Source organism: Seriola aureovittata, chromosome 14 (genome assembly GCF_021018895.1).
Source record: "Seriola aureovittata isolate HTS-2021-v1 ecotype China chromosome 14, ASM2101889v1, whole genome shotgun sequence".
NCBI lineage: Eukaryota > Metazoa > Chordata > Actinopteri > Carangiformes > Carangidae > Seriola > Seriola aureovittata.
In genome coordinates, this window is record NC_079377.1 from 2,227,639 (window position 1) to 2,252,324 (window position 24,686).

General features: G+C 42.9%; 1 protein-coding gene across 1 annotated transcript in view; it reads left to right on the forward strand.

Moving 5' to 3' along the window:
• The window catches only part of LOC130181046 (heterogeneous nuclear ribonucleoprotein L-like), a 57,834-nt gene that overhangs the window by 26,037 nt on the left and 7,111 nt on the right, over positions 1-24,686 (forward strand). Inside the window, exons 2-9 of the mRNA XM_056394787.1 lie at positions 3,049-3,167; positions 6,191-6,300; positions 6,416-6,543; positions 10,457-10,542; positions 10,631-10,727; positions 11,248-11,320; positions 22,501-22,572; positions 23,852-24,069. Coding sequence (XP_056250762.1) covers positions 3,049-3,167; positions 6,191-6,300; positions 6,416-6,543; positions 10,457-10,542; positions 10,631-10,727; positions 11,248-11,320; positions 22,501-22,572; positions 23,852-24,069 — 903 coding nt within the window. The remainder of the gene's footprint in view (positions 1-3,048; positions 3,168-6,190; positions 6,301-6,415; positions 6,544-10,456; positions 10,543-10,630; positions 10,728-11,247; positions 11,321-22,500; positions 22,573-23,851; positions 24,070-24,686) is intronic.

Consider the following 24,686-nt stretch of genomic DNA (forward strand, 5'->3'; position numbering starts at 1 on the left):
GGGGGGTCATATATAGATATTCAACGACAGTAGAAATGTATCAATAAAAAATCATCATAGATATGATAACCCCTGACATTACAATTGTTTATATTGTCCTATTTACTAAATCAGGGCTACATAAATCTGTATCCAGGAAATGTCAATCAACCCTGTATCAAAGTACCCAGCCATGGACAGAACTCACTGATTTATAAATGAATGTGTCTGAAGCAGACAAGCTAGCAGCTTGGTCAGCAGAGAGAAAAGTTAGTCTCATGCCCTGTTTTTCCTCTACGAACACTCAGAAGAGCCATCTGCCTCTATAAATAGACTAAAAGGAATGTCAATGTGAAAGAGAAGGACAAAAAGAGGGAAGATGGGGGAAGGGATAGATCATAGACAGAGAAAGAGATAAGCAGAAGAAGGGAAGAGATTAAAGTTTAAGAGAGACAGAGTATGTGAGGGGATAAACAAGATGAGAAGACAAGATTAGAGAGAAGTGTGAGGATTTGACTGGAACTCTCACACATCTACTCTCTCTCTTAAGAATACTCCATATTCATGACTGGCTGTCAAAAAGAGGCTGATTGTGTCGGAACATGGGCTTTTGCCAGCGCTGCCGCTCTTTGGTAACCACAGATTTCCTGCTTGTCATCAGTCTTATATTCACGATGAAACACTGGGAGATGTGGAACTACTTCAAACTTGCACTGATTTATTTTCCTACTGAAAGAAGTCAATTGTTCTGCTCGGCAAGCTGACGAGCTGGACGTGCAGCAGCTGCCTGGTCAAATAAGTTACATCACTTTCAAACTGGTCATGGAGACATTTCACTGGTAGAACCCGGCCCGAGCCTGAAGGTCCACTGACACACTGGCTGTTGGGGTTTCCAGCTGCTGCCAACCGCTTCCCAGGATTGTTCTCTTTTTTTAATCGACTGTCCCTGAACATGAATAGCCTATTCTTTCCCGGTTTTTGCGAAGATGCACTTGTAATTTAGAATATCCTAGTTTCTAATGAAACCTCATTTGTGTCCTTCTACTGCTTTTCTACAGTAATTTCTTCCTGGTTATGTCCAATCCTGTGCCCGTAAATGTAGGTACAGTGACGATGCCTATGCTTTTATTTGATTGGTAGCAGAAATACAAAAGTTTACCTTATTACATAGCAACTGCCGCTCGCATCCGCATCCACGACCCCACCGTGATTTCAGGCAGAGAGGATTGAGGCAGGTGCCAACAGGACTGTCAGTAAACTATCAAAATTCCTCGATGGTTGAGCGGTTAGGGCGCACGCCATGTGAGCATACTGAGCTTTTTGGCAGCTGGACCCGGGTACGACTCCCTTCATCGCATGTCTCGAAATAAAACTGCAGTTTATTTTGATTGAGTGTTGAAATGGGGGAGAGACGGATGAGGAGGACGTAGCAACAAAATCAGGCGAAAAAACATTTTGCAAGGTCACCTCCCCGAGTGTTCTGCTTTTACACATCAAAGGTAGAAAAGTTCACTGAACCCACTGTCATGTTGCTGAAACCGGTGTGTAACATGGAGCATGATCCTGCTGGAAGGAGCCATTAGAAAGATGATGAACTGTGGACATGAAGGGATGCACATGGTCAGCAACACTCTGAGAGAGTGTGACATTCAGGCCATGATATTAAGGAAGTATTATTGATCCATGGATTGATGTTGTTGACACTGAACTCGGACTCTACCATCTGCTGTCTCAGCTAAAAATCCAGATCTATCAGAGCAGACCCGGTTTTTCCAGTCTGCGTCCACTGCAGACTCACATTCAGTGACAGTGGACCCTGCTGCTGTAATGTGTCATCATGCACTGAGAGATGCTCTTCAGCAGAGCGCTGTTATATTCCCTGGTTATTTGAGTTACTGTGGCCTTCCTGTCAGCTTGATTCAGTCTCCTGTGACCTCCCTCATTAACAAGACACTTTCACCACAGAACTGACTTATTCTGGTGTTTGGTCTGAACAAAATGAGCTGATGGACAGGTGTTCCTAATAAAATGACTACTAAATTTAGGAGTAAGTACTGTTCTGAAAATACTGGCACTTATTGCCAGGCAGAGCACGCACACACACACACACACACAATAGTGATGCTTGACATTTAATTATCTTTATCAGTGGATGAAAGTGTGGAACGTCAGTCATGTGATGACAGGTTGTCACTGACTTTAGTCCCATCTCAATATGGAGTGAGGGGGGGGGGTTCAGACATGGGTTACCTCCTTCCCTCATATTAGACTACATGACAGTGTGATTCAGAGATTTTTCTGTTCTCTATGTTGTTGAGTTGTGTTCTTACATTATCACAAATGTTTCCATCAATTCTCCAACCAGAGAAATCTGTGATTTTAATCCTGGTAACGTTTCATTGGTCGCCTGTCAATGACATCATATCATCTATGATCATGTGTCAGTGTGTTTGTCTGACAGAAGCTCAACATTGACTTTTATCTAGTTTTAAGCCACATACACTTTTTACACCTTGGTGGTTTTCAACTAGGAGTCCATGGTGATGGTAATAAAGACAACAACTCCCATGATCCCATGTTATTTCGTGATGTCAGACCCTCTAGAGGCAGAGGTTACAGACGTCAGGGGACTGTATTGGGTCCGGGTTAGAAGATCAAATATGAAAAAGACAGTCCAGTGTCAGTAACAGATGACTGTGTTTGAGCTTGATCAGCTGCTGACTCTGTGCAGCAGTGTATAATACAGTGAGACAGCAGTTTTCAACTCCAGTGAGTTTATCATTGTGACATTCATTTTACATCCCATTAACAGTTACAACAGTACAAACAGTGAAATAATGATGTTCATGTTCCAGTGATGTACCATGGATGTTCACATGTGGACTCGTGTGTGCTTGACTGGCAGTGGAGTGTCTTTCTGTACAGCGTCATATTTCATCGTGGCTAAAGTTGTGCAACGTTTCTGCCACGTGACCCTGCATCTTTAGACCAGAGAGGCCTGTGGACTCTGGAGAGTAAAATGCAGCAGATCAGCCTGATGTGAACTGTGTGTAACTGTCTGTGTTGCAGGATAATGGCGAGGACTCCCATCGTATCTCTCCCAGTCCTGTGGTCCATGTCAGGGGCCTGTGTGAGGCTGTGGTGGAAGCAGACCTGATAGATGCCCTGGAGAAGTTTGGACCCATATGGTGAGACAACAACCACATGCATGGTGTGTGTGTGTGTGTGTGTGTGTGTGTGTGTGTGTGTGTGTGTGAGAGAGAGAGTTTGAGTGGGAGAAACAGAGGAGCTGAGTCTTGTATCTGTCCATCTAATCTCTAAACAGCTCATCCTGTCTCTGAGTTGTGGGGGTCTGAAACTTAAAGCAGGGATTTGATTTAAAGTGTTGTTCACTATGTGGTGACAGACACATCTGGACAACAAAGGGAGAATATTTTCAGGGTTGTCAGGTCCCCCTTACCTGGGTTATAGCTGAGCCACTGCTCAGTAATCACCTAGAGTCGTGTCAGAGCAAAGACAGAGCCACGCCTCCCTCGTTCATTCAGCACGCCCCCCTGATCCAGCCTACTGATACAGAGGTAAGATCACAGACAGAGTCTCTGTGAACTTTCCACAGAAAGATTCCAGCAGGGCTCTGAGCATTTCACTTCCATATGAAAGTGAAAAAATATTCATGTGTGTGTGAGTGAATTGTGATTCTTAGATTGGCAGAAAATACCTGACAAATTAGTTAATCTTTTAACTTTAATTAAAGTTATTTTGGGGGCATTTTTGTTTTTACTTGAGAGCGACAGTGTAAACCATCTGCTCAGGGCTTGAGTTATCAAGTCTTTTATCTCCCTTCCCTCCTGTCCAGGGCTCACCCCAGCCTCACCCAAGGTCAGCCGGGATTGGCTCCAGCCCCCTTATCGATCACTCAAATCGTTGCTGATCAACATTAATTTAATCACTAATTTGACTTGATGTCTCTGTAAGCCATTGTCTGTACTCAAAGATTGTTTTTGAGGAAAAACATGGTAGCATTATCTTTTTCCTCACTTGGTATGATCAGGAGAGTTTTTGTTGCAGCATTTTTACTCAGGAGAAATAATCAGGGCCCGTATTCACAAAGCATCTAAAGGCATCTATTCACCAATCAATAAACGTCTCTGTAGACCCACACCATAGAACAGTTTCACACCATTTCCTTTAGATTCTCAACAGCTACAGAGGAATAAAGCAGCTTCGTGGTCGGTATACCTGGTGAGATGATGTGATCGTGCCGGAGATGGAACGCATGTAAAAATGATTGCATCATCACAAGACGAGGAGGTGTTCGTAAACAGGAAAACAAAATGTGTCGGCCCTGCTGCCTGTACAGCTGTAGACATTGTTGCACAGTGTTGCGCAGATCTACACAAGAGTCGTGCATCTTAATGTGGAGTGACCTGATCAGCTGTTTGAAAGGATCATGTTCCAGCTGGATGTCACCTGCTGGGGGACAGGGGAAATCTTCTCACACCTCAACCCACAGCCGGGACCACAGCTACATTACAACAGGTGCAGCTACAACAGACTGTGGCTAATAGGTTGTCCGTTAGCTGAACTGAATATTGAAGTTGAAGTTGAAGTTTTTATAGCAAAATGAATTCTCTCGGGTCGACACAAACTTGATCATACAGATGCATTTTGGAGAACGCACTACTTTAGTAACAGCATCTAATCCGTTATTTCATTTGTTTATTTCTCTGTGTTTTTTTATTATTAATGCGGGATGTTGCGCTTGTGTTTTCACTGGCACAGACGGTCTCTCATCAACCAATCACTGTGGTTCCTGCAAGAGAACTCGTCCATGAAAATTGACATAGCATACGCCATAGCAAGCCGTAGAAGCGGAGTCGCACTCTTAGCTCAGGAGTTTTCACTTTACCTTAGTAAAAGTTGGTCTCAGCAGCTTTGTGAAGAAATTTTTAGTTAGAAACTTTTATCATGACTTATGAGGACTCTTAGTGGTAATGTAAAATGCTGTGTGACTACGGGCCCAGGTGAGTAGGTGACCTCATACTACCTGCAAATAATACACAATAAATACCTCATCAATAAAATCAGTTAGAATCAAACATCAAAGGCTGCACAATAAAAAAAATCACAATTTATAACTTGGATGAAAGTTTCCCATGAGCACCCTACTCGCCACTCATTCACCACCCTCATCAATACGTTTCATGCCTCCACTTCAGCAACAGTTTTGGGTTGTCCGTCCGTCCCATTCTCGTGGACACGATATCTCAGTAACACCTTGACACAAATTCTTTAAATTTGGCACAAACATTCACTTGGACTCAAGAATGAACTGACGTTGGTGGCTAAAGGTCAAAGGTTAAGGTCACAGTGACCTCATAAAACATGATTTTGTCCTTGTGAACACAATCAGAATCAGAATCAGAATACTTTATTGATCAGGGGGAAATTAGGTATCTACAGAACTCAAGGGAATACCTTCAAATTTTGCACAAATTTTGTTCACTTAACAAACTGATTAGACTTTGGTGGTGAAAGGTCAAAGGTCAAGGTCAGTGTGACCTCAGAAAACACTTTTTAGCCATTAATCAAGACTTCATAGCATTATGAAAAAATTTCACACTAATGGTTCATATTTTCTCTGACTCTGGATGAACAGGGATGTGACCTGAAACTAGTCTGAGTGGAGGAGGCAGAGAACCACCAGGAGAGGATTCTAGTCTATTTGTGTTTGTTTTGTTTTGTTTCTCAATATTCTGTTTATACTAACTTTTTTAAACATCTAATAACATGAACATCTGAACAGGAGTGAACATTTACAGGAACACCTCAGGTAAAAAGTCACCTCCATGTAATGAACTACAGAGAGCTTCAGTAGCTTTAGTGTAAAGATAGTTACAGATGTTGAATAATTGAAGGAAACATTTTGTGATGCTGCAGTTTCCACTCTAAATGACTCCTGCTCCATTATTAACACACCCTGCATGATGCAGTATTCATTAAACCTCTCATTCACCTGGACGGAGCAGAAAGGAAAAGCACACTGTGAAACACACAAACACACACACATACACACACACACAAAAAGAGTGGAGGAGCTGCTGGCAGAGAAGCTGATGTGTCTAGAGAAAAGCCGTTAGGTGGAAAAAATTTGACTTAGCAGCATGTGTGTGTGTACTGTCTTAATGTGCGTATGTGTGTGTGTTCTCAGTTATGTGATGATGATGCCATTCAAGCGTCAGGCCCTGGTGGAGTTCTCTGCAGTGGAGAGCGCTGACCGCTGTGTGTCCTGTGGAGCCAAGGAGCCTGTTTACATCGCAGGTTTGATTCTCAGACTTTTCATGCTGAAGACTTCCTGTTGAGCCTGATTAGCTACACATGCTTGTATGTAGCATAGTGTGTGTGTTCATATGTGTTTCATCCGTGTGTTCATCAGGCCAGCAGGCGTACTTTAATTACTCCACCTCCAAGAGAATTACTAGGCCGACCAACGCTGACAACCCCAACAGTGGCAACAAGGTCCTGCTGCTGTCCATACAGAACCCCCTGTACCCTATAACCACGGTAACAATGCACACATTTGCATTTATGTGAACTTATTTCTATCATATTGTTAGTGGATATATAATATTAGGTCATATATGTCAAAGTTTTGGTGATACAGCTGATTATCAGCACAATCTCAATATCAAAATTGCCTTTTCATCTGTTACTCCAACCAAGATCGCAGTAAAACCTGGGTGTCATGACCAGCTCTCCTTCTCTGACCATGTTGCATCCGTCTCCCCGTCGTGTCTCTTTGCTATATACAACATCAGAAACATCAGGTCTTACCTGACTCAGTACTCCACCCAGCTCTTAGTCCAGGCCATGGTTGTCTCGGCTACTATACTGCTCTTCTTACGGGCCTCCTGTCACACCCAGTGAAACCCTTACAGATGGTCCAAAATGCAGCAGCCTGTCTGGTCTTTAATCATCATAAAAGCTAAACCCATGACCGCCTGAATCACATTCAGTCTCTAATGCTGCCTTCAGAGAGACTTCTGGGTCTGCTCCATCTACTTGAACTTAATCAATCAGCCTTGTGCTCCTTCTCAGCCACTGTGTTCCTCTAATGAATGTGGTCTCTCATCACCATCTTGCACACAATACAGTCTCAGTAAAGACTGTTCTGGTGTGTTCTGGTCTGGTTTGGTCTACCACAATCTATCAGAGCAGGAGATTCCCTATCTATCTTCACTAATCTGTTGAAGACTGAAGATGTGTCTAACGAGCTCTTACTGTGAACTTTCAGTTCACTTCTTTACTTGGTCTCCTTCACTTATTAAATAGATGCAGCGCTTCTTACACCAAGGTCTCCTGCTGCATGGAAGCTTTACTGATGTCCCTCACTTGTAATCACTTGTAAGTTGCTTAAGTCGCTATACACTTATAAATATACACTCACCGGTCATTTTATTATGTACACCTGTTCGACTGCTCGTTAATGCAAATATGTAATAGGCCAATCACATGGCAGCAGCTCATTGCATTTAGGCATGTAGACATGGTAATGACGATCTGCTGAAGTTCAATGGGGAAGAAATGTGATTTAAGTGACTTTGAACGTGGCATGGTTGTTGGTATCAGATGGGCTGGTCTGAGGATTTCACAAACTGCTGATCTACTGGGATTTTCACACACAACCATCTCTAGGGTTTTACAGAGAATAGTCTGAAATAGAGGAAATATCCAGTGAGCAGCAGTTCTCTGGGTGAAACTGCCTTGTTGATGCCAGAGGTCAGAGGTGAATGGCCAGACTGGTTGGAGCTGATAGAAAGGCAACAGTAACTCAAATAACCACTCGTTACAACCGAGGTAGGCAGAAGAGCATCTCTGAACGCACAACATGTGGAACCTTGAAGCTGATGGGCGACAGCAGCAGAAGACCACACCGGGTGCCACTCCTGTCAGCTGAGAACAGGAAAACTGAGGCTACAATTCGCACGGGCTCAGACAGAAGATTGGCAAACTGTTGCCTGGTCTGATGAGTCTCGATTTCTGCTGCAACATTCAGATGGCAGGGTCAGAATCTAGCGAAAATAACATGACAGCACGGATCCATCCTGCCTTGTATCAATGGTTCAGGCTGCTGGTGGTGGTTTAATGGTGCAGGGGATATTTTCTTGGCACACTTTGGGCCCCTTAGTACCAACTGAGCATCGTTTAAACACCACAGCCTACCTGAGTATTGTTGCTGACCATGTCCATCCCTTTATGACCACAGTGTACCCATCTTCTGATGGCTACTTCCAGCAGGATAACGCGCCATGTCACAAAGCTCAAATCATCTCAAACTGGTTTCTTGAACATGACAATGAGTTCACTGGACTCAAATGGCCTCCACAGTCACCAGATCTCAATCCGATAGAGCAGGACGGGATATTTGCATCATGGATGTGCAGCCGACAAATCTGCAGCAGCTGTGTGATGCTATCATGTCAATATTGACCAAAACCTCAGGAATGTTTCCAGCTCCTTGTTGAATCTATGCCACGAAGAATTAAGGCAGTTCCGAAGGCAAAAGGGGCTAGCTAGCAAGGTGTACCTAATAAAGTGGCCGGTGAGTGTATATATAAATAAATAATTTTAATTGTAATGGATTGATCTTGAACTAGCTTCAAGTCCCTCTCAGTTGATTCTCAATGGCTGCCCAGAATGTGTGAAAACACATTGAAAAGTGTAAAAAACTGAAATGTGCTTTATGATCCTTTCAGGCAGTTTCTGATCCTACCTACAAACATTTCATTTTCAGTGTGTAGTATGTAACATTAAATGCATCTGCCTGCTTGACAGCCTCTCTCTCTAAACTGGATTTATTAAGCTTCTACATCTGTGTCCAGATCACTGCAGAGGAAATGTTGCAAATGTGAAATATCAATTATATCATCAATGTGGCCTCAGTGAATGTTTATATCCAACATAGTGGTTTTGTGAGGACATTGGACCAATGCAGTAGACTCAGCTGACAAATTCTCACATTTTCTTTTAGAAAAGTAAACCCAGCAGCCAATCATGAATATATTAAACAGGTACACAGACAATAATAATTTGAATAAGATGGAAACTTGAACGGCTGATTTCTCACCATGATTTTCAACCATCAACCTGACATAAATCACAGTGTTTGTCCATGATTCTGCAATCCACGTTTTCAAGCAAATAGTTTAATAGCATCTACATTTGGTCTGTTGTGCCAGCCTTATGGGTTCACTTTAATTAACTTTCATTAGCAAGCAACACTACAGTAACCTTTTGATTAGATGAGCAAAGATTCATTGATGTCATCTTTAGGTTCACAAATTTTAATTCATCTTGTGATAACAAGAATTAAGGCAAATTCAAGCACTCACTGATTTATAAAGTTGATTTTTCACTATGAGCTTCATGAGTTTTTAACTTATAACAATAGGAATCAGGAACACTTGCTGTGAAATTTGAGGGGGACTGGACTGTACAAAAATGTTCAACCTTTGTTGAGGTATGGCTGATATGAGTGTTGAGTCGAATGTCTGAGGAACCTTTTGGCAGGACCTTAGCAGTGGGGCCAACCCTATGATCTGGAATGTCCCTGACTGACTGACTGACTGACTGACTGACTGACTGACTGATCATATTTCCACCACTGGTCAGCAAAGTGCCTCACTGAGTTGGAGTTTCTGGTGCAAACAGGTTCTATTAAGGGGGTGTTTACATCTGCAGTGTTGACAACTCAGCTCATTGTCTCTGGGTATAAACCTGGTTCAGGTCTGGACTGTGTATGGATGCAGAGGCTTAGAGCTACACCTCTTGTTACAGGCAGTCTTCTGAGCTGCTCTGGTTTCCTGGCTGTTCGGGAACTGCAGGGAAGAGGAGGAGCACTTCTAATACACTGAGCCTTGCTTCCATTACAGAAAATAAACTAGTTTCATAACATGTTTCATTATTACTAAAGAAACTAGCAGATGTGAATAGCATGATAAAAACAGAAACACCAGCAACTGGAAATGAGAAAATACTCTTACGGCAATAATAAATACACATTTCAGTCTTCTGTGTGTGTGTCTGTCTGTGTTTGATGAGTTTGTTAGACGACATCACAGTTACATACATCAGGATTTTAGCAGCAGAGCAGCAGCTTGGGAGTTAACATGTAGTCTTAATGGGCTGCGATTCTTGAAACTCTCTTGAGTTCTGTTTGCATTGTTTGTGACAGACTGAATCATTAATTTATTGAATGCCAAACAAACAGCTGTCACCAAAAAGAGTTTTGAGTCTTGGAAAAGAATTCACCAAATCCCCCAAAAAGTCCTGAAAAAAAAGTCCTTTATAGTATTCATGAGATGTTCAGTGGCCTGCGGCCTGTGTGTCATGCATATTAAACACACTGCAGAATTAGAAACTTTCAGACTGTCAGTGATGAATGTTGAATCTGTCTTCTTTTTCCATGTTGGTCCAGGATGTTCTGTACACGGTGTGTAACCCCATCGGTAGCGTGCTCAGGATCGTCATCTTTAAACGAAATGGAATCCAGGCCATGGTGGAGTATCCTTACTGAGTGTGTGTCTTAAGTTCTGTGTGGATCTATGTGTTGGAGTGTGTAGGTGACCTCTCCTTAACACCACTCCTCCAGATTTGAGTCGGTTCAGTGTGCCCAGAAGGCCAAAGCTGCACTGAACGGAGCTGACATCTATGCCGGTTGCTGTACACTCAAGATTGAATATGCTAGGGTAAGACATGAAGAAGACATCAGCTGTCACAAGCCTGGTGTCAGTCTGTGATGTTGATATTAGCACTGATGTGCTGTGCTTAAAAGGTTTTCTCCAGAAAGTCACATAAATAAATTAAAATCTAGGTTCTTACTGCTGTTGTCATAGGAACGCCAGTTATCCCACAAGAAAGTTGGTGTTACTTTGACAATGCAGGTGAGGGGTGTGTCCAATAAGGGGTGACACCATATATGGGCACAGGAGATGTGCATCTAAAGGGCAGTACTGAAGCACTCATTATTGGACACATCCCTCACCTCTCTGCCACTCTCAGAATGACCTGAAGTCACATGACCATATATCCAACCCAACCTCATTGGCTGATATGTGCGTGTATGTATATGACTGGTTATCTTATTTAAATAATCCTTGGCCCTGATGAAGGCCACAAGCCGAAACTGAGAAACTGAAGGTGAGATATAGTACATCTGTTTTACATTTGACTGGATCCTGAACAATTCTTTCATCTTTGCGTCAACAGCCGACGCGTCTGAACGTGATTAAGAACGATAACGAGAGCTGGGACTACACTAAACCATACTTAGTCAGACGAGGTAAGACACACAGTCTCGATCTTTCTCTCTTTCTCTTTTATCTCTACTTCATACTTCCACTGAAGTCATACTATGAGCAATGGACCGTGTGGGGTGATCCCCTTTTTTACAATGCAGGAGACCCTGTGATGTGGAAGGTAGGACTGTTTTCAGTCTGAATTCTCTTTAGCAGCACATTTCCCTCCACTGCAGCCTTCCTCGATTCACATTACACCAGTAGTCTCCGACTGTGGATTAAGAGAGTAGTCATAAACAGTTTGGACCGTAGACCTCCATCACACCAAGACTCCTCTGCCTCCCGTCTCGCCATCTCCAATCTAAACACTCTCACACCAGCCAATCACCGGCCTCTCACAAGCCTGCACCTCCGCTTACCACGGGGAGAGAGAGAGAAAAACATTGAGGGAGAGAGAGAGAACAGAGAAAGAGGGATGGACGTCAGGCTGACCATGCACAGCAGCTTTCTTCCATCTTCACCTTCTGCAACCCAGCAAAAAGAGAGAGAAAGAGAGGGAGAAACAAAGATGGATCTCACTCCTGCTGACCGCCATGCAGCTGCTGCTTCAACATGCCCAGGAGGCCTCAGCCCCACCTCTGTCTGCAGGACTCCTTCTATCTATCTACTCCACCCCTCCTCTGTCTGGAGAAGTAGTGTTGCATGGTCTGATGTCTGGTCCACACAGTGTGATAAGCTCCTCAAGACCTCGAGATTCCAGATTTTACTCTCAGTGCTTCTTTATTGACCACCATGCAGGTCTTCCAGCAAACAGATGAAGACTTACTGTAGGAGCGAAACCATATTTTCACAGCAAAATCTGATTTACACAACTTCCTGGTTAACAGCAGTCAACAGTGTGGACCAGACATATATGTTGGTAATCAGAAGTGTACAGTATAGAAGTCTGGCCTAATCTCTGCTCTCTGTCACTTTACTCCATCTAAATTAGGGCTGTCACGATATCAACGTTTCATCATCACAATAATGTTAACATCTCCATAGAATTAATAAATACCATAATAATGTTAAGAATTATTATCAAAACATTATTGAAGATTAAAAATTAACAGTAACAATCATTTTATAATTTCTGTCCAAATTCAAATGGACGTTGTGTTGAAAAACTATTTATACTATAAAGATACAGATACAGATACAGATGTGTGTGTGTGTGTGTGTGTGTGTGTGTGTGTGTGTGTGTGTGTGTGTGTGTGTGTGTGTGTGTGTGGTCGGGGCGGGGGGCAAGATGCTCAAACCTGCACTCGTGATTATTTATCAAAAATCTCATGTGTGGGGCGCCCCAGTGGTTTATGCTCAGTCCTCACCACAGTGGCTGGGGTTCAGATCCGACTTAGACCCTTTGCTGCATGTCATAATCTCTCCTCCCTAACTTTCCTCTCTCTCTCACTGTCCCTGTCATAGTGGTGCCAAAAATGGTAAAAAAATAAATAAATAAATATCTGTATGAGCAGTTTCTCCTTCAGTTCATTAAATCCCTGCTGCATCTGAACAAACGCACGGCTGTTCACTGTGTCAACTTTCATTAGTTCGCCTGAAAACGACACCAGGTTGTGATATAACCACACATAAGATTAGATAGTTATAACTGGATATTCTGCTTTTTTTAAGATCCTATGCTGAGCCCTGGTAACCAGCTGTCTCCTTAAAAACACACCAGACTCCAACTGACAAAAACAGAAACTTTATCTTGCAGAAAAAGGAATTCCTGGTCTACTGCCTCCTTCACTCGTTACAGTCTTTCTACACCAGAATTAGTGCTTATAAATGGGTTTTTGAAAATGCCACTGAAAACAGGCGTGTGACTCCTTTCACACTGCCGGATGAGTTTGCCTTTCTGTTCAGGCAGAGAGGACACCGACCACTGCAGGGAACAATGTCATCATTTGCAGTTACACAGCAGAGACACAGGGGACTGATAAAGCTGATGTGTTGTGTCTCGTCCCCCCGGGTGGTGCTGCTGTAAGTGTTGCAGCCTCTGTGTGAGACGCCTCAGAGAGTGATTGTACGTTTTTCAAACTTATCTCAGGGCTCTGCTCATTCTCGCGGCCTCGAGGGCAGCCCGCTCTCAGGGGGAAGGTGTAGCCGTGGTGTTTCTGCTTGAACAGCATCGTGCTGGGCAGGTGACAGGTCTGTCTACGGTGTTAGTGCTCTGAAAGACGTTACAGCAAGACGAAGATTAACGTGTTCGCCTGGGTGTTGTGTGTACATCACTGCCATTTGGAGCTGGAGCCGACAAATACCTGTTGTTCATTTGACCCGGGACAGAATGCTGATTGCACACTTTCACATTAGTGACAGGAACGTTTTTTGTCCCATGTAAAAGGGGCTTAAGTTTAGTTTGTGAGGTGGAATTACTGTTTTTGTCTTTCAACAGGATCTTACTCTCTAACGAAAAGGTCTAATTCTGTATGAATTATTGTATCAATCTGCTTTGACATGACTCGACTGACAAGTGTCTGACAACATTATGGAAGGATTCCTACAGGGGCTGACCTTTTTGTTAAAGAGTAAGGTCTTTTTCGTTTAACCGGGTCGAAGCCACCTCGATCGGTGTATTCGTGTTATTGTGTCGTACTTTTACTCATGTGAAGGATCTGAATACTCCACCGCCACTGAAAGTCACACGATAACAGAAACAAACGAACCCATCGAGGCAACAGTAGGTCAGCAACTCTCACTGTTCTGTGAGATAAAACGACCATGTTTGATGTTTTCGTCAATGGAGTCTGGTTCTTTTTTTGAGAGAGAGAGTTTCAGTCAGCAGGGCTCACCATAGGCTCTTAATGAAGTGGAATATCTTGTTACAACTGATTAATCCTATGTGTGTAGAGGTCTGTGTGGTTATATCACAGCCTGGTGTCATTTGCTGCGCAGAGAAATGGTTCATATATTATAAAGCAGCTGTGAACAGCAGATACTGTAAGAGTCGCCAGACTCACTCACTTTCCTGCTTTAACCACATTTTACCTTTATACTCTGAAGGCTGATCGTCAAGACTCACACGTGCAGTGTTAGGATGCACATACATGCACACACATGCACAACTGTGTAACAATCACACATACACGTGCATGGCTGAGTTGTATTAATCACACACGCACTGATTGAATTAGTTAACTCTGTCCTTTTCATAGAATCCAAACTAATCCAACAACATTGAAACTTTTGCCCGTTTCACGATGTTATTTATGTGACCGACATGTTGTTGGCAATGACTAACTTGTTGTCCTAAGTAATGAAAGCCCGGGGCGCCCCATTGGCTGGTAGAGCACATACCATTTAGGCTCAGTCCTTACCACAGCGACCTGGGTTCAACTCCAACCCAGGACCCTGTCTGCATGCTAACTTTAGCTGAAAAATGGCCAAAATAATAATAATTTAAAAAAAGAAGTAGTGATACCCAGAATGCTCAGGGCCACTGTGTGTGTGACTGAGTAAGGGCTTATTTTTGAGAATAATAAAACACAAATGCAAGCAAGTTGGAAAAGCCAGGTCTATTTGCTGCACTGTTTGACTTCATACTTTTAGAAATACTGTGTTAATGGTGAAATCCAGTATATGGTGACAGCCCTGATCTAGTCCCCAGACTACAGTAGCTGTATCTTCAGACTCGTGCATGGATGTGTCGTTCACACACTGTAGCTCATAGAAAATGCTGATTGGTATATTTCTGAGAGGATTGGAATGAGTCAGTGACTTGTTAAAAACAAGGCCAAACAAAGGTCCTTCTGTAACATGAGCAGTGACAGTCCATGTTATCTATGCACGGCCCTGTGTACAGTGAACGACCACAGATGCTGCATTCTCTGTACTGTATGTGGTGTGTAGCTGAGGATTCTCCCTGGAAATTCTTAAACTGTGCCGAGATCAATCCTGGGGTCAGTTCACTGTCCATTCAATCAATTCAGGAAATGAGATTAACAACAGACAACATGAACAAAAAGATCTGTGACATCTAACGCTTCTTTAAAAACTGCTGTTTAATCATAAATGCGCCACTTTTTTGAACCACTAACGCTGAGGCCGAGGATGAAGATGATGACGATGCTCAGTCTCTTTTAAGCTAGCACTGTTCCAGAGGAAGATATCTACCACCTTCACACCCAATGTTTCCACCGTTCACAATTAATGTCAGTAATTAATGAGCAATCTCATTTATTTAATAGTATAAACCTTTTTACAGTCTCGTCCCCTCAGAACAAACTTGCCATATTCGGCTGGAGTGAGGTTGTGGGGCGCGTGATGAACAGTGGAGTCGCTGCTGCAGCCTCAGACTGGTTTGATTCAAAACGATTCATGAAATGATTGAGTAACGTTGTGAACTGATCCCACCTCTGTTATTGATGAAATATCCATTAAATAAATGCATATCTACAATGTTATATGTTTTCACTGGAGGCACATTGCAAGGACACAGACAGGGACAAGTCATGGTCTTCAAAACCATTACCGTAAGCTCCTCCCGGTTTGGATTCCTTCAGTGTCAGTGGTTCAGGAGCTTTTTTACCATCAGTTTGATCGTTTCTCTGATAACTTATGAAGCAGACGTTCAGCAGGTTTTTAGCAGCAGCTGAATTCTCCACAGAGGTGTCCTCCTCTCTATAGCAAACACACCAGGGGATTCAAACCAGTACAAACACCCAGAAAGCAGTTTACCTTTAAAACTCAGAGATTCACCGACTCTGTCTGGCGGACACAGGACGTCAGGGAAGAGCTGGGAGCTGAGCTGTCTAACGTTTGCTTGGCTTCTTTTCCTTTTATCATATCATATATCAACCCTTCATATCTGCGCAGGGAGTGGGTCCTCTGTGTTGCAATGCCAGGTTGCTACAGTAGCTCTGAAGGGACAAACCAAACACTGTCTCAAACCAAACGCTGCAGCCTTGTTGCTACATGCCACCATATCCTGCGCACTAGTCCTTTAAGTTGAACTTTGTATATGCAGGTGCTTATGGGATGTGAAGTTTCTTCCTCATGTGAAGATTCTAGCTCCTTGAATGGTGTTTGGCAGTATGGACTTCTAATTCAGATTCTTCTATAAAGTGTCTGAAAGTAAATAGGGAGCCATGTTGGACACATATTTACATATTTAAATATTTACAGTGTAATGTAAACAACAAAAATACTCCCTTTCTATTTCCTGTTTTTAAGACTTTCCAAGAGGATTATATCAGGGAGTTCAGAGACGTCCATGCTGCGATACTCACAGTGTGAACTCCGAGCTCTGCTCTTTTCATACTCATCTCTTTCCCTGTCACTCTTCTTCTCTTCACCCTCCTCTTCTTCTTTCAGTTCATCCACCTCCACATCTCTGTTTACCCTGTCACGCTGTTGCTGCCTCTCTGTTCTCACCCTCTTCATTTTCCACACTCTCATCATCTTGTTCCTGCCAATCCTCCTTTCCACCCCTCTCTTCCTCCTGTCGTCTTCTTCTTGTCTTTTCTTCAGCATAGTTCTCCTCCCACTTCTCCCTCCTACTCCTCGGCAGTACTTTTATTCTCTTTCCTACCATCCAAATCTTGTCTCCTATTCACTTCTTCAGTTTTTCCCTCACCTTTTCTCTCTTTTATCCTTTTGCTTTTCAGCCATCATCCATTTTTTTCTGCACCCTTTGCCTTCCACAGCTTCCTTCCTTCATTTTGTCTAAGCCTACATTATCCACAGTGTGTGTGTGTGTGTGTGTGTGTGTGTTGAGGTGTGTGTGTGTGTGTGTGTGTGTGTGTTGAGGCGTGTGTGTGTGTGTGTGTGTGTGTGTGTGTGTGTTGAGGCGTGTGTGTGTGTTGGCTCGTATTGCTTCAGATCAGCTGGCACAAGGTCACAGTCAGGGACGTGGATGAGGCCAACCATCCTGACACGGTCATGTAAACACTGTGCTGCTGTGTGTTTGTGCTGCAGTCAGAGAAGAGTCTACAGGTAGAGTTGAACGTCCGGGTTGACTGGAGTTACTAAGTCACTGTCGGCTGCTGTAGACCTTCATTTGGTTCTTGTGTACTGTGCGTGTGTTCTTGAGCAGCTAGTAATGAATCAAACCTCCAGGGTTTGTGGTCTGAGGAGGATTTGCTTTGTTTTTGAAGATAGAAGAAGAAGAAGTGGATTGATGTATGTAATGTTACTATCAATGCCAACAGGAGACCGTACATAGTAACAGGAAATGGTACCTTATGTGCGTCAACACTGAATACTGGTGCCAGTTTTAGTGAAAACATCACAAATAGTGATAGATTATACTTCACTTGTGATTTTATTGCTGCATCACTGACCAGACTCCTGTCGCTTTCAACTGCTACCACCTCTTTATGTTTATGGCCTCATGCCAGCAACAGTCAGGGCTGGAGGGATTATATTTCTGGGTCGCCCGTCCATCTCATTCTTGTGAATGTGAACTTCTTCAAATTTGGCATAAACATTCACCTGGACTCCTGGACCGATTAGATTTTGGTGGTCAAAGGTCATAACTCAAGAATTCATACACCCATTATGACACAATTTAGCACAAATGTCTAATAGGATGAAATGATGAAGTGATGACATTTTATATCCAAAAGGTCAAAGGTCAACTTCACTGTGACATCATAATGTTCTGCAAAAACAATTGTGGTCATTATTCAACACTACCTGTATACCAATTCAGGGGCTGCATCCTTCAGAGGCTGCATTCAAAGACTGATTGCATCACAGACAAGGCTCCTTCAAATCTGTCCTTCTTTTCCTGGGCAGGATCCACTCGTAGGATCCTTTGTTGCCCGACCGATTAATTACTGAAAGCAAACAACACAGACAGAGAGCCAGAGGATTACACTGTTAAATGAAAGTATTGGGTTTCAGCTCAATTCAACAGCTAACGATGCAACTGTTAAAACCATGGACCTTAAAACCTCAAGTTTTATATTAAAAAAACTTATGTTGATGGCTGCGAGGTGCGAGGAGCCACACTTTGCAACGCAACAGTAAGGGCGGGCACAGCTGGTGACGCAAGGCGAAAATCCTCTGTAGACCACGGCGTCTCATTTCGGTTCAGCCTTCGTGGTCTATGACGGCAATGAAGGACCACGTCTTCACAGACCATGTCCTCTAAAGGATTCAGCCCCTGAATAGGGACACAGGTTGTAACTGAGGAAGGGGAGATTGTGACCATATTTCAGGTTGGCGGAGGCATACAACTGCGAGGAAGTAGTTCTAGTCCACCTCTGTTGTAACTGCATTTTTTCAATGTGAACTCAAAACATGGTTAGAATGAGTAGAAAGTTTGCACCTGGGACAAAACTAAAGACGACATTGACAGAACCAGCACTTGTGAGTGATGCTGATATAACGATGATGAGATCGACCCTCTGGGTAAAGATGGTCATCGAGCTCGTTATCTCCCTACCTCCCTATCACTTCTCAGAATGATATAGTTGCTTAAATAAACCAGCAGACCAAGACGGCAACATTTATTACAAAGCAAGTAAAGTAAAGTAAATATCTGGTTTGTCTTGCTGGAGTTGAACCTGATTAGCACAGATTGATTATTTCAGTTCTGGCCTTTGAAATGAGACCCCGGTGCTGCTGGAGCCCAGGTGGCATCCGGGGGCAAATCTCAGTTGGAGCTCAAGGCTCATACTGAGGACGACAGCTGTACTCCAAATGACCTCATTGCATGAATGTGGAATCATGGAACAGCTCAGCAGTGTGAAGTAAAGAAGGTCAATCACTGTTAGATCCTTGATAATATATTTTATTTTAAGATAAATAATTACTTAAGATACCCACGCTCCGTTAGCTGTGTGTTAATTAGATGAAATGCAAATGCTGCTGCTGGATACAAGTACTAATCAACGGAAAATAGAGGACTTGTTTTTGTCTCAGCTGGTTCATTGCAGTGAAGATCAAATGGTAACGTCACAATAACTGGGCTCAGCTGCCTCTGTGACTAAGCAGATTCTGCGATGGTGCTGACTATGTGCTGCTAATCTGTGGTGTGAAGGTCAGTGCAGAAGGCCGTCCTGCCGTGTGGATTATCTCCAGGCCGTCTCACTTTTCATTGCTCTAGTATATTTCCTCTGTGTGTGTGTGTGTGTGTGTGTGTGTGTGTGTGTGTGTGTCTGTCTGTCTTCAGGATACAACACAGCAATGCATCAGCACTCTGCCACTTAATGTTGCCCAGTGTGTGCGTGGTGGTGGGGAGGGACTAACTCCGGCTCTTAGAAAGAAAAAAAAAAAAGTCATTTCAATGTGCCTCCAATGTAGTTTATGGCTTGTGGGTAGTATATACACTGCAGTATGTAATGCATTCACTGCTGTGGATGAGAATGTGTGTAAATGTGTTTGATAGGCATGGTGACCATGGTGATGTTTTTGTCATTATGATGATAATGTAACACAGGTTGATGTTCTTTCGTGCTGAGGGAGAAAAAAGAGAAAAGCTTGATGCCTCACAGGTACTGTCTCTTTCATATCTCTGTTCACATGACCTCTGTATCATTATACCTGCCTCTCTGAATAAAACCGCATTAAAGCTGTTTATTTCTTATTTACTCACCTGCATCATTGTTGTAAAATGTATTGAAGTTTTATTTTTCTGTAGACGCATTACCCATGATTTCTGAATGTACTTTGTACGACGGAGTAATAGGGCCACACTGAGGGGAAAAAATCGGAACTTTTGAGAATAAAGTTTTAATTTTACAAGAAAAAAGTCATAATATAATGAGAATGAAGTGGTAATTTTACTTATTATTATTAATGTTAGGTTCCATGTTGTTTTAGAGGGGAAATATCAGAAGCTTTGAAATGAGGAATGTAGAGCATCTTCAGCAACCACATTGTTTGGTTCATCAGCATCATCACCATCAGCATCATCATCAGGACACTGAAGAGATTGTGAAGAATTATGTTTTTTTTTCTCTTGAAATTTTTAATTTTTAATTCTCATTAAATAATGACTTTATTCTCATATTATGACTTTATTCTCGAAATTTCTGATTTCTTTTTTTTTCTCAGTGTGGCCCCAATACTCCGTCGTAACTCTGAAATCTACTCACACACTTTCAAATCACAAAAATGATGAAACAATGCATAGTGTTTGTGAACACAGCAGCTGCTCTTCTATCTGACCTTCTTACCTCACACTCCTGGAGCATTTGTTTTTGCAATTCTAATCTCTGAATGACAGGAGACAACACTGAGGCAGAAATGACATGCTGTTCAAGTCCCATGATGTGTTATGTATTATATGAGTGAGTAAAGAAGGCCATCTCTGTCGAGGTAGTATTTCAGGGTCAACCTCATGTATTTTGTGTGTTTTTTTTTTTTTTTTTTACCAAAATATTCTTAAGTATGTCAAACAAAATGCAGAACTAAATGGGTCCTTCAATAACTAAGAATAGAATACATGCTGTGGTCAGCTAGCTTCATTGCTGTTGTAATGGATTCTATTGTGATAAGTTTTCAAATGATGAAAACATCCACAAAAAATGTTCAAACCACTCCTGCCGCATCCTCCTCTGCCGTCCGTCCCTACTCCTCTACACTTCATGTTTGAAATGCGTGAGATTTCATGCACTCAGAGGCTTCCGTTTATGGGATGCTGTATGGCAGAGATTGGTGCCACAACAGTGGCAAGTTATTGTGTCTCAGATCTCAGCTATTAGTTAGGTGAGAACAACATTGCCAGAGGCCACTGGGCTCTGCCAGGATTGTGCCCTGTTCTGTTTCATGGACAGAGTCTGGAGATCGTCCTGTGGCCTCCTGTTGGTTTTATCGACCTGTCATCTCCATGTACTGGGGCAGCTTGCAGGCGAGCGTGAAGGGGCAGGGCCGCCGAGACCTCCATACTGGTGGTACTCTGCAGGGCAAATACGTCAGGGCTCTTGCTCGGGAGTGATAGTACGATCAGACGGCTTCAGCAGTAATGTGGGTGTTGCGACCGCTTTGGTGAAGACAGACCTGAGCCTGAAGGCAAAGCTCCAACCCTCACCTGTAGTCATGAGCTTTGGGTAGTGACCAAATGAATGACATCGTGGACAGAAGCACAGGAAATCAGTTTCCTTTGTGGGGTGGCTGTGCTCTCCCAGGAGCTGAGACTTGTGCAAACAACTCAGAGTAGAGTCACTGCTCCTTCGCTTCAAAAGGGGCCAGTTGAAGGGATTTGGGCATGTGATTGGGATGCCTCCTGGAAGCCTCTCTCTTGAGGTTTTCCATGTTTTCGTGTCCAGATGTGAGATTACCCCAGGGCGGACCCAGAACCTGCTATAGGTAGTACATCTTTTATTGGACTAGAGAATGTCCTGGGATGCTCAGAGTTTGTAGCTTGGATGGAAGGATGTATAGACTACCTTGCTTAGCCTGTTGCCAAGGTGATGGCTGAAAATGGGTGATGGTGGATGGACAGAAATAAAATAAGATGTTGTGTTATGTGTAATACGAATTTCCCTTTAAAGTTCTGTATTTTTTCATGTTGCTCCAGGACTACGTCTCCAGGTGTGCAGCCATTGTACCTTGTACCTCTGGCTGGAAGTGCACCTTTCACTGTGCTGTGCACTCGAACCCCTGGAAGCGTTGTTCTACGATAATCTGATTACAGTTGATAAGATGGATCCATGGTTTGTTGATAGGAATGGCACATTGGTAGTCCTGATAGCTTCTGCTCCACATTATGCTCATAGTTTCTGTTCAAGATTCAACCTCAGACATGACGTGGTGTTATACTACTCTGTGGCTGTCTGTTAAAGGATATACTGAAGGATATTCTTACAGCTTGAGTCTTATTGTTGTTGTTTATGTGTAAATGTAACCTCGTAATCACCAAGTTAATTGCTGAGATCTGAGATCACATCAACAGAACAGATTATAAACAAACCCCCCGAGTGAGTGAGTCAGAACCAAGAGAAAACAAAGGTGACCAGTAGCATGATTACACACACCGTCTGTGGTTAGCCCAGTCCACGACGAGCAGCCGTCCCAAAGCAGCTTCATACAGTCACACTGGGTTCAGTTCACCTTCTCCACTTCTACTGTGGAGTCGTCTGAAGTAGTGACTGTAAAGTCTACAGCTGTTACTGAAGCCCGCTTTATTAAATTACTGTGTGTGTGTGTGTGTGTGTGTGTGTGTGTGTGTATGTGTGTGTGTGTGTTTGTGTGTGTGTGTGTGTGTGTGTGTGTGTGTGTGTGTGTGTTTCAGACCGTGGAAAGGGCAGGCAGAGACAGGCCATTTTAGGAGAACACCCTTCATCCTACAGTGAGAACGGCTATGGTAAGACTAAGACACACACACACACACACACACACACAAACATAGAATTAAAGCGGTAACTGAATCAGCTGCCTTACACAATGCTGCTACTTCATCTACAGTTCCCATACCTCAGAGGTGAAACCTGACACTCTCCCACACACACACACACACACACACACACACACACACACACACACATTCACTCAGGGTAGGTGCAGATTTCCAGTCCTGTGTAATGGTCAGAGGTGCAGCAGTAGGTATACCTTCACCTGCATGGAAACAGATCCCTGTCAATTACACTGTCTTTACTTTAAGCTGTCTCACAACACACACACACACACACACACACACACACTACATCAGGTGATACAAGTACCGCATGCGTGTATTATTGCATTATTGTATGAAATGCCTCTACCACATCACACACACGTGTTTGTCCACCTCTATACATGCTTGTGATTCTTCAAACATACAAACAACATACACAGAATATGTAAATGATACGTTAGGATTGTCTCAATGCAATAGTTTCACACCATCTGTACGGTGACAGACTAATGGGTGGTTGTGGTTGTTCCTCATAAAGGAATGTGGAAGGGAACTCTTCATAGAGTGTTCGGCTGAAGTTAAATTGAGGGTCAACGAGCCAAATTCAGTGGGGAATTCCCTTTTTGTGTTTCTATTCTCTGCTGCAGGTCAGCAAGGAATCACAGTCTGGAGACAATTTGCCTCAAAGTCATGCTCATATTTTCCTCTTCTCCTGTGTTTTATTTAAAGTGTTGATCCATAAGAAGATATATTTATGGTTTTAAGAACCAAAAACTATCTCAGTGTAGTTTTACATCTCCTCTCTCAGGCTTCTCTCTGGAGCTCTAGTAACAACAGATCGGAGAGCCAATCAGAAGAGAGGAGGCTCTGATAGTCTTTAAACAAAATGGAAATTACAACAGGTCTCATTTATTGGTGTGTACAGGGATGGATGGTCACTAGGGGGCAATGTTGGACAATGTTGGCCAGAGAAAGGAATTTAACATAGTGCAGTTAATCTATGATATGTGAGGTAGTAACAGAGAAACAAAGTAAAGAATCCACATCCTGACTCTTTCTTTGAATCAATCACTTCTGTCTGCTCTACTGGAGTTTTAACTGAGTGAATCTATAAAATGAGAGTCATCAGAACACAGTTACATCTAACAACTACAACAACAACAGATAAAAGCATTACGGTTCTCATGACATTCATTTCACTAAACCTTATTGAGAGTCTCAGCTCCTGCTGTCTCCGCCTCCTCAGGTCCACCCTGCCCCCTGCTGCCTCTGCCCAGCAACAGCAGGTACAAGCTCACCTCAGTGGACGTTCCGGACATGGTGTCCTACCCTCTGCCCCAGTCGTCCTCTTCATACTCTGGCCACGCTCCTAGCTCTGTTGCCATGGTGAGTGGCCTCCATCCATCCAAGATGAACTGCACCCGCATCTTCAACCTCTTCTGTCTGTACGGCAACATTGAGAAGGTAGGCTTGTGTGTGTGTGTGTGTGTGTGTGTGTGTGTGTGTGTGTGTGTGTGTGTGTGTGTGTGTGTGTGTGTGTGTGTGTGTGTGCGTGTGCGTGTGCGTGTGCATATGTGTGTGTGTTTTCATGTCTATTATAGAAATAAATCTTATAATATCTTATAATAAAGTGTTTAAATAAAAATGAAACGGGCCTAAAAGATGAAGCTTTGGTTTCCCTATACTCTTCTTTTTAGTTTACTCCATTTTACATCTTAACAGTTTCAACCATTTTTATAATAAACAACCTCACCACATCTTTACAGTTTAACATCTTTAGCACCTCCTTTTCTCTTTCTGTCCCTCTTATATCCCACTTTCCCCACTTATCATCAGCATCAGCATCAGGACATTGAGAAGCTTGTAAAGAATCTGTTCTATTGTTAGACAGACAAACAGCTCAGACTGACACTGACTGTCCTTTCACCTGTTTGATTGATTGTTGTAATATTCCTAAAAAGTATGTTTTTTTCTCTCAAAAATTTTACATTTTTAAATCTTGTAATTTTACGACTTTTTTCTTGTAATTTCAAACTCCTTTTTTTCCCTCATTGTGGCCTTAACGCTCCATTGTAGATTAA